The sequence below is a fragment of the Scylla paramamosain genome, unplaced genomic scaffold (genome assembly GCF_035594125.1).
Source record: "Scylla paramamosain isolate STU-SP2022 unplaced genomic scaffold, ASM3559412v1 Contig4, whole genome shotgun sequence".
Classification (NCBI taxonomy): domain Eukaryota; kingdom Metazoa; phylum Arthropoda; class Malacostraca; order Decapoda; family Portunidae; genus Scylla; species Scylla paramamosain.
In genome coordinates this window covers 2,370,001-2,380,000 of record NW_026973669.1, presented here as the reverse complement: position 1 = coordinate 2,380,000, position 10,000 = coordinate 2,370,001, and the positions used below count along the sequence as shown (strand labels likewise).

Sequence of the window (10,000 nt, the reverse complement as noted above, 5' to 3'; positions counted from 1 at the left end):
GGAGGAGGTGAAAATTAAAGGGCAAGAAGAGATACGGAAGAAGGGGAGAAGAGGAAGAAGATAAAGGAGAAAAAGGAAAAGAAAGAAGAAGAGGAGGAGAAGGAGGAGGAAGAATAAAAACAAGAACAAGTAGAGTAACAAGATAAAGAAGAAGAAGAAGAAGAAAATAAAAAAAACCCGAGAGAGAGAGAGAGAGAGAGAGAGAGAGAGAGAGAGAGAGAGAGAGAGAGAGAGAGAGAGAGAGAGAGAGAGAGGCAATTCAACTCTCACATATTCAAGACAGGTGTTTTCAGGCGGCCACTCTCCCAGGTAAGAGGAGGAGGAGGAGGAGGAGGAGGAGGGGAAGAAGGAGGAGGAGGAGGAGGAGGAGGAGGAGGAGGGGAATAAAGGACTTAATATTTTATGTGAAATATTCTTGTTATTGTTGTCTTTAGAGAGAGAGAGAGAGAGAGAGAGAGAGAGAGAGAGAGAGAGAGAGAGAGAGTTAGCAGCTATGGTATTGCAAAAACCATTTAAAACCTAACCTAACACAAATCTAACAACACCTAACACAACCTAACCTTAACACAACACCACTTACAACACAAACAACATGCAATTCAACGTAACACCATGTAACACCCACTTAACACCACTAACTACCCAATTAACACCACCCTAACAACTTGTAGCACGACTTAACACAACCTGGTAGTATTTAACACCAAACTAACACCATTTTAACAACATGCAGCACACCTAACACCATTTAACACCATCCATCTTGCTTTTAACACCCTTCAGTCTTTCCCTAACACCGTCTACCTCATGCCAGCACCTTGTAGCGCCTGTACATTTATTTTTTTAACACTCAAACTCAAAATAGCACTTCTAGGAGGAATTTTTAGTGTTTCTTAAAGTTTCAGGGCGTTTTTGCAGAGTTTTAGGGATTTTTTTAGGGTGATTTGTGTGTTTAGGGTATTTTTTAGAGTTTCAGGGTGTTTCTTGTAGTTTTAGGGATATTTTTAGGGTGAATTGTGTGTTTAGGGTATTTTTTAGAGTTTCAGGGTGTTTCTTGTAGTTTTAGGGATATTTTTAGGGTGAATTGTGTTTAGGGTATTTTTTTGAGTTTCAGGGTGTTTCTTGTAGTTTTAGGGATTTTTTAGGGTGAATTGTGTGTTTAGGGTATTTTTTAGAGTTTCAGGGTGTTTCTTGTAGTTTTAGGGATTTTTTAGGGTGAATTGTGAGTTTAGGGTATTTTTAAGAGTTTCAGGGTGTTTTTGTATAGTTTTAGGGATTTTTAGGGTGATTTGTGTGTTTAGGGTATTTTTTAGTTTCAGGGTGTTTTTGTAGTTTTAGGGATTTTTTTAGGGTGAATTGTGAGTTTAGGGTATTTTTTAGAGTTTCAGGGTGTTTTTTGTAGTTTTAGGGATTTTTTTAGGGTGAATTGTGAGTTTAGGGTATTTTTTAGTTTCAGGGTGTTTCTTGTAGTTTTAGGGATATTTTTAGGGTGATTTGTATGTTTAGGGTATTTTTTAGAGTTTCAGGGTGTTTTTTGTAGTTTTAGGGATATTTTTAGGGTGAATTGTGTGTTTAGGGTACTTTTTTTAGTTTCAGGGTGTTTTTTGTAGTTTTAGGGATTTTTTTAGGGTGAATTGTGTGTTTAGGGTATTTTTTAAGAGTTTCAGGGTGTTTTTGTAGAGTTTTAGGGATTTTTTAGGGTGATTTGTGTGTTTAGGGTATTTTTTAGAGTTTTAGGGATTTTTAGGGTGAATTGTGTGTTTAGGGTATTTTTTAAGAGTTTTAGGGATTTTTAGGGTGATTTGTGTGTTTAGGGTATTTTTTAGAGTTTCACGTGTATTTTTGTAGAGTCTTAGGGATATTTTTAGGGTGATTTGTATGTTTAGGGTATTTTTTAGAGTTTCAGGGTGTTTTTTGTAGTTTTAGGGATTTTTATTAGGGTGAATTGTGTTTAGGGTATTTTTAAGAGTTTCAGGGTGTTTTTGTAGAGTTTTAGGGATTTTTTAGGGTGAATTGTGTGTTTAGGGTATTTTTAAGAGTTTCAGGGTGTTTTTTGTAGAGTTTTAGGGATATTTTTAGGGTAATTTATAAGTTAAGGGTTTTTTATTGTTTAGCACTCATTTAACACCGCCTACTTCGCTTCTAACACCACTAACACCCTTTTTACACTCGCCTAACGTTACTTAACACCATTTAACACTAAACACCCAATTAACACCCTAACAACACCAACATCCACGCTTCTGGCACCATTAACACCACTCTGTCCTCTTAACAACCCTGTAGCACCCCTATTTAACAACCCTGTACCACCCCACGCAGAGCTGGTCCATCGTTAACACCGCAGTGCTCACAGGGCGTCAAGTGTCCCGTGCCATGAAGGTCCTAATTGTGTCCCAGGCTGGCAAGGTGGCGGATGTAACACTGCAGTCGTCTTGTAACTGTACCGACGAGGCTGCCATGAAGGTGAGAGAGAGAGAGAGAGAGAGAGAGAGGGGGGGGGGGGGGGGGGGTTGAAATGTAAGGCTTGTTTTTCGTTTTCTTCTTCGTTCATTCATTTTATTTATTTTTTTTTCTGTTTTCTTATTGTTTTTTTTTTCAGAGAGAGAGAGAGAGAGAGAGAGAGTACGATTTTAAAGTTTTATTTCATATTTTTTGTTTAGTTTATCCTTTTCTCTCGTTTTCTGTTGCTTTCAGAGAGAGAGAGAGAGAGAGAGAGAGAGAGAATTGTTTTTGTTTATTTTTTTTTGTTTTCTTTTTATTTATTTTTTTGAGAGGGAGAGAGAAGGAATTTGTGTGTATGTGTGTGTGTGTGTGTGTGTGTGTGTGTGTGTGAGAGAGAGAGAGAGAGAGAGAGAGCTTGTTATTTTATCTTATTTTTCTTTATTTTCTAACTCATCTCTTCAGTAAATCCTTATATATATTGTTTTCCCCATCCTTTACACACACACACACACACACACACACCCTTCTTTCTACCCCCTTCTCTCTCTCCTTCATCTCTTCCATCAGCCTAACACACACACACACACACACACTCAATCACTTCATCTCTCTTTCCTTCACAAAGTCTCAATATTCCCTCTGTCCTCGTTCTTTTTTCCCTCCAATTGATATCAGCTTTTCTCGTCATCTTTTTCAGTTTTCCCTCATATAACTGCACACTCGCTCCCTTTTTATCTCCCTTCTATTCTACGGCTCCCTGTGTCTTGTGCCCCCTGTCTATTGTCATTTTGCTTTCTATATTCCTGTATTAGTTCACTTTCCTATCACTTTTTCCTCTTATTTAATTCGTAGTATCAATTAATGGCAATAAACTTTAATTTATTCTTCAGCTTTTCCATCACAAAACCGCTAAATTAACCCCTTCTACAGGTGTCCACGTCTTGTACCTCTGTGTACCTGGACGGCTCAGAGGTACGCGGTAGTCACAACGCTACAGTGATCGCACGGTACGACATCCTCACTGGGTCTGCTTCCTTTACCGTCTGGATGCCTGAACTCCCTCTTACTGTGCATGTAGAGGACACCAAACTCTCCCAGGTGAGGGGGTGGCGCTCCCTGGACCCCGCCACTACAGCTGGGTATAGCATGAAGCATCCTCCTGCCTCTGTGACGTCTACTGGGATAATGTCGGGGAACAGAAGAGGACAGGGCCATATTGAGAATTCGGTGTCTCCTCCCTGCTCCGTCAGATACCAGCAAACGCCCGTGCAGGTGAGGTTTTGGGTGTTTTTGGGGGTGTTTGGAAAGGTTTGTGTGGTTTTGGGTAAAAATATACAGGGTTTTTGGTTCGTTTTTTTGTGTGTTTGCGGGTGTTTTGGGGTGTTTGGAAAGGTTTGTGTGGTTTTGGCTATGTTTGGGTGTGTTTTGGTGTGTTTGGGTGCGTTTTGGTGTGTTTTTTGGGGGTGTTTGGAAAAATATACAGGGTTTTTGGTTCATTTTTTGTGTGTTTGTGGGTGTTTTGGGTGTTTGGAAAGGTTTGTGTGGTTTTGGGTGTGTTTTGGGGGTGTTTGGGTGTGTTTTGGTGTGTTTTGGGGGTGTTTTGGGGGTGTTTGGAAAAATATACAGGGTTTTTGGTTCGTTTTTTTTTGTGTTTGCGGGTGTTTTGGGTGTTTGGAAAGGTTTGTGTGGTTTTGGCTAGGTTTGGTGGTGTTTGGAAAGGTGTTGGTTCTTGTAGCGGTGTTTGGTGAGGCTGGTTGTGTTTCTTAAGATGTTTGTTGTTTTTTTTGTTTTGTTTTTTTGGTGTTCATGAATTTTTTTTTTTTTTTTTTTTTCAAATACTTGTTGGGGATACTCTTATTTTTTTAGGGTATTCTTTTTTTAGTGCTTTGTGTGTGTGTGTGTGTGTGTGTGTGTGTGTGTGTGGCTCGGTTTGTTTGTCTTTTTTGTTTTGTAGTAGTAGTAGTAGTAGTAGTAGTTCTTGTAATATTTCCTACTAACACCATGCACCACCATCACCACCACCACCACCACCACCACCACCACCACCACCACCACCACACAGGTTTACGGTCGCTTCGTGGCAGTGGATGACAACAGCGGGCGCCAGTCGTACCTGCTGTCGAGGCGTGCTCAGGTGAGGGTGACGGAGCTGGTGGCGCACCTCCTGAGGGTGGCTGACACGTCTGTGGCTATCCTGGACCACACCACACTGATGGGACGCGCTCCGGGCCGCACAGAGGTTCAGGTGAGAGAGGGAGAGAGGGAAAGGGTGATGAGAAATTGTTTAGTCACCCTTGTTCTATCCCTTGGGACACTTTAGTACCTCCACCAGGCCTCCTCGTAGTCACCCTTGTTATATCTCCATCATATCTCTTAATCTTATATTCCTTGTCATTTTTCTCCTTTTATTATTTACTTCCTCTTCTCATCTCTCTCTTTCACTCCTTCATTTTTTTTTTTTTTCAGTTTCTTTTCCTTCCTTTCTTCTCTCTATCCTGACCACTTGACCTAACATGACCTACCCTCTCTTTATCCCAGGTGCTGTCCCCAATCACAGGCCGGGTCATAGGCGCTAGGGAGGTCAAGGTGGGGTCGGACAAGGTGTGGGTCAGCCGTTTGAGAGCTGCAGTCATTTCGGGGCTCACTTTAAGCCTGCAACCTGATAGTCATTTGCCAGACGGTTATTCGGCCATTACTGCTGTCACGCCTACTCTCACTGCAAAATATCAGGTGTGTGGGGGGTTTTCAGGTGTGTGTGTGTGTGTGTGTGTGTGTGTCTGTGTGTGTGTCTGTGTGTGTGTGTTTATCCTACTGCTGTCACCATTTGTGTTGTTGTTACTGTAGATGTTTGTGTGTTTGGGTTTGTGTGTGTGTGTGTGTGTGTGTGTGTGTGTGTGTGTGTGTGTGTGTGTGTGTGTGTGTGTGACATAATTGTTATTGATCTTACTACTACTACTACTACTACTACTACAACAACCATTCTTCCCTCTCTCCCCAATCCCTGCCCCTCTCACTAAACACACACACACACACACACACACACACCCCAATATCACCACCACCACCACCACAACGACGCCACCACCCCATCCACTACCCGACCACAGGAAGGCTTGGTGGACGTGTGGGTGGAAATGAGCGATGGAGTGGTGACCCCCTTACGTGAAGTGCCGCCTCCACATTACAACCTGCGCGTGAGATCTTTAGATGCTGAAGTGGTAGCTGTTGCCCCTTCGCCACGCTCAGCCCAGCCTCGTGTCATAGCTATTGGTCATGGCGCGGGTGATTTACTCGAGGTAGGTACTGTGGGGGTGTGTAACAGGATGTGGGAGACTGGGAAGATGTGAGTGTGTGTGGGGAGTCTAGGGGAGAATGTACGGGTGTGTTGCACTGTGTATCAATAAAAGGGAAGATAAGAGAGGAGGATGATATGAGGTGCTGGGAGTGTGTTGGGATGTGTTAGTGTGTGTGGGAGGGCAGGTATAGTGTTGGGTGTGTCTATGTGTGTGTGTGTGTGTGTGTGTGTGAGTGTTTATCCCTACGCTGCCACCAATGTTTGTCACTCCACCTTAGTCTATATTTTTCTCTTTATTTCCTTCGCTCCTTCCTTTGTGTTCAGATTTTTGTCACCCTTTGTCTGTCGCAACACTAAGTCACCCTTCGCCACATAGGTCAGCCTGGAGGTCTCTGAGGAGTGTGAGCAGAGGAGGTCAACGCTTGCATCCACTAAAGTTCACGTGAAGATTGACCTTGGCACGACCCCTCCCCCGCCTCCGCCCCCTCCCGACAATGAGCTGAGACCCAACCCCGCCGACCCCAATGTGCTTGACCTCTCCACCCACAAACTCAAGGTACGTTTTCTGTGACTGCCTGGGGTTGTTAAGGGAGCACTGTGTATTTTTAAGGGGTGTCTTGTCTGTTATTTTTCTTAAAGGTTTCTATTATTATTATTTTATTTATTTATTTTTTTTTTTTAAGGTTAACCAGTCACGAGTTGATGAGCGAGTGTTTGTGACCATAACACTCTCCCTGTGTGTGTGTGTGTGTGTGTGTGTGTGTGTGTGTGTGTGTGTAGTGCCTCAGCAGGTGGAGCCCCTAACCAGCCCCTCCCCCAGGTGCACGTGTCAGAGCTGCCCCACGCAGACGCCGCGGCGCCCAACAACCACCTCATGCTGATGGCGGAGCAGCCGCGCCACACGCCCGCGCACGCGCGTCTGCACCCTGCGCGCGGGGGCAGCGTGACGCCCCTGGAGGTGGGCATGTACGTGCTGCTGGCGGTGTTCGGCGCCGCCATCGTCATCTTCGCCGCGTCCTACGTGGTGTACACCTGGAACGTGCGCGGCGGCGGCAAGGTGCGGCGCCCCCCGCCCCACTCACCTCCCTCATCCCCGCCCAGGACTCCGTCACCAACGCCCACGACTGGGTGTGGCTGGGCCGCGCCACGCTGGAGCGCGCCTCGGGCGTGGGCATGTCACCACCCCCGCCCCCCCAGCCCCCGGGCGGCGGCTCCCTCATGCTGAGTGACCTCAACGGCAACACGCCCTCAGCGCCCGCGTCCGCCCACCCCCAGCGGGCGTCCTGGCGGGGGCCGGAGCGCCCCTCGACCCAGATCAACATCACGGCCAACCCTGCCGCGGAGCCCGAGCCCCCCGCCCCCCAGGTCGTTCCCCCCTCCCTGGCGGGGGGCTCCACCTTCACGCGCCCCTCCCGCAACTCGCGCCGCGTGACCTTCAACCACCTGGAGGGGGACGACGCCCCCAGCAGCGAGGAGGAGCGGCCTCCCGTGCCCCCCCACCGCAACATTGGCGTCACCACACACCCTGGCGAGGGGAGCGCCTCTCCCCCGCCGCCCCCGGTGCCCCCCCACGGTGTGCACGTCATCGCCAACCCCCTGGACGACCCGCACCGCCCCCGTGCCGCCCCTCCCGCGCCCCCCACGCCCCCGAGCCCTGAGGCGGACACACGCTTCGTGGAGGTGAACGCAGATGACTTCGTGCGGCTGCGGGGGCGTGCCGCGGGCGTGGGGGCCAGGTGCGGCGCGCCACCATCATGGAGAACCCCCTGCTGTCCGCCCACCTGCCGGACAACCTGCCGCACCACCTGGACAACCTGCCGCCACACCTGGACTACGACCAGCTCATGCGCTACTTCTCCAACCTCAAGGAGTCCAACGCATGAGCCGCCCACGCCCACGCCCGCGCCCACGCCCGCAAGGCACCATCAGCACACCCAACACTCCCCAACACCAGCTTACCTTTCTCTAAAATCCTTAACCAACCCAAAACCTCCCTAGAAATACTTTTAAACCCTGAAAATCATTTAAAACGCCCTAAAATTTCCCTAAAACTACCTTAAACACACACTGTTATCTGAAAGGACCCTAGAACTACCCTGAATACCCTTAAAAATATCCCTAGACACACTTAAAGATCCCTGAGTCTTCAAGGAAAGCTCAGAAAATTCCCTAGTGATCTTTAAAAGTTACCCTAGTCGAGCTGAAGACTGACCCCAAAAATACCCTAAAAATTACCCTAACGTCCCTAAAAATATCCCTAGCATCTACTTTAACTGCCCTACAATCATCCTACTCTCCCCAAAATAACCCTAACTGTCCCAAAATACCCTAAAAATTACCCTAGCTCAGCAGAAAATCCCTAAAAATATCCCTAAAATTTCCCCAGAATATCCCTATTTTTTGGTATAGGAAGAACACTCCCCATCTCTCCCCCTCCCCTCCCCTTCCCCCTTCCCTCCCCATCACCCTAAAATGTTGCTAGGGGAGGTAGAATAGTGTGTGTGTGTGTGTGTGTGTGTGTGTGTGTGAAAGATTTAGTCAGTAGATATGAGAGAGAGAGAGAGAGAGAGAGAGAGAGAGAGAGAGAGAGAGAGAGAGAGAAATGTGAAAGGAATAAAGAGAGAAAGAGAGAGAGAAAAGATAATAATGATAATAATAATGCTTTCCTATTTGTCTGTCTGTCTGTCTGTCTGTCTGTCTGTCAGGAAAATAATCCTAATTTTCATTTAAATTAAAAAATAGAAAAGAAATCAAATTAGTTTAGTAAGATTAGCTCTCTCTCTCTCTCTCTCTCTCTCTCTCTCTCTCTCTCTCTCTCTCTCTCTCTCTCTCTCTCTCTCTCTCTCTCTCTCTCCTCTCTCTCTCTCTCTCCTCTCTCTCTCTCTCTCTCTGACACACACACACATACACACAAATACACAGACGAGTGAAAAAGAACACATACGTAAAGAAATGACAGGTTTGGAGCATGTGTGGGGGAGTGAGTAGCACAGGACAGGTGTGTGCAGGTGTGGAAGAAGTAAACAGATGAAATAATATGAAAAAAAAAGATAAACTATTGATTCTTGATGTTTAAAAAATTGAAATGACAGGTGTGGGGCAGGTTTGTATGGGCAGGTTTGGCTCATATATGTAAACAGGTGTGTGGAGACGTAGACTGCAGGTGTGGAGACTTCACTAACTAGGTGTGTGTGTGTGTGTGTGTCCGTGTGTGTGTGTGTGTGTGTGTGTGTGTGTGTGTGTGTGTGTGTGTGTGTGTGTGTGTGTGTGTAACAAGATACAGGTGTGTTAATTTAGTCAGGGAACATGTGCTAATTAGCCAAAGAAACAGGTGTGTGTGTACGTGTGTATGTATGTATGTATGTATGTATGTATGTATGTATGTATGGCCTTGTATAGTAACCTTCTGTATAATTTATCAAGTTTGTAGTGCTAAAAGTAGCGAAGATAGTTGTATATCTTATCTGACTCTCTGTCACGAAACGGAGGGCTGTGATTGGTGGACGGAAGACCCCTAGACGAATCTCCACCAATCAGACACGAGGAAAGTCTACGCGATGCCAAAGAAAGCCGCTGATTGGTCGGAAGCTTTAGAAATCGACCAATGAGGGTTTCGAGTACGTTTGAATGATGCCGTAGAACGCTCGTGATTGGCTGAAAGGCTTCCTCGCTTAGCCAATGAGGTTCCAGCATTTTGCATGTTCAGAATATCTATTTATTCATTATTTTTTTTTTTTTTTAGGAGTTGTGAAAAGAAAATAATTATTGATATCAAATGTGTGTGCGTGTGTGCGTGCGCGCGTGTGTGTGCGTGTGTGTGTGTATACTGTAGTCAAGTTATACGTACATATTCACGTACATATGTATAATTTATAGTGAAGGTGCGAATATGAGGCTGATAGTGATGATGATAGTGATAGTGATGATGATGGTGAGGAAGAAGAGGAGGAGGAGAAAGATAGTGATGATGATGATAAAGGAAAGAAGAAGAAGAAGAAGAAGGATAGTGATGATGATGATAGTGATATTGAAATGATAGTGAGGAAGAAGAAGAGGAGGAGGAGGAGGAAGATAATGATGAAGAGAAGAAGGAGGAGGAGGAGGAGGAAAATAGTGATGATGATGAGAAAAATAGTGATGACTGACTCCTGATGATGACAATGATGGCACGTGAAATGATGGCGCTGGTAGTGATGATAATGAGTGGAATATGATGAAAAGTGACTGATGATGATGATTATGATGATGATGATGATGATG

The 10,000-nt window shown here is 45.7% G+C and overlaps 1 protein-coding gene across 1 annotated transcript in view; it reads left to right on the top strand.

Moving 5' to 3' along the window:
- The window catches only part of LOC135096563 (transmembrane protein 132B-like), a 41,537-nt gene extending 33,577 nt beyond the window's left edge, over positions 1-7,960 (top strand). The window contains 9 exon segments of the mRNA XM_063998142.1: positions 2,323-2,466; positions 3,376-3,717; positions 4,508-4,690; positions 4,984-5,175; positions 5,553-5,741; positions 6,117-6,296; positions 6,561-6,831; positions 6,834-7,451; positions 7,454-7,960. Coding sequence (XP_063854212.1) covers positions 2,323-2,466; positions 3,376-3,717; positions 4,508-4,690; positions 4,984-5,175; positions 5,553-5,741; positions 6,117-6,296; positions 6,561-6,831; positions 6,834-7,451; positions 7,454-7,623 — 2,289 coding nt within the window. The 3' untranslated portion in view covers positions 7,624-7,960.
- Positions 7,961-10,000: the final 2,040 nt, after the last annotated feature.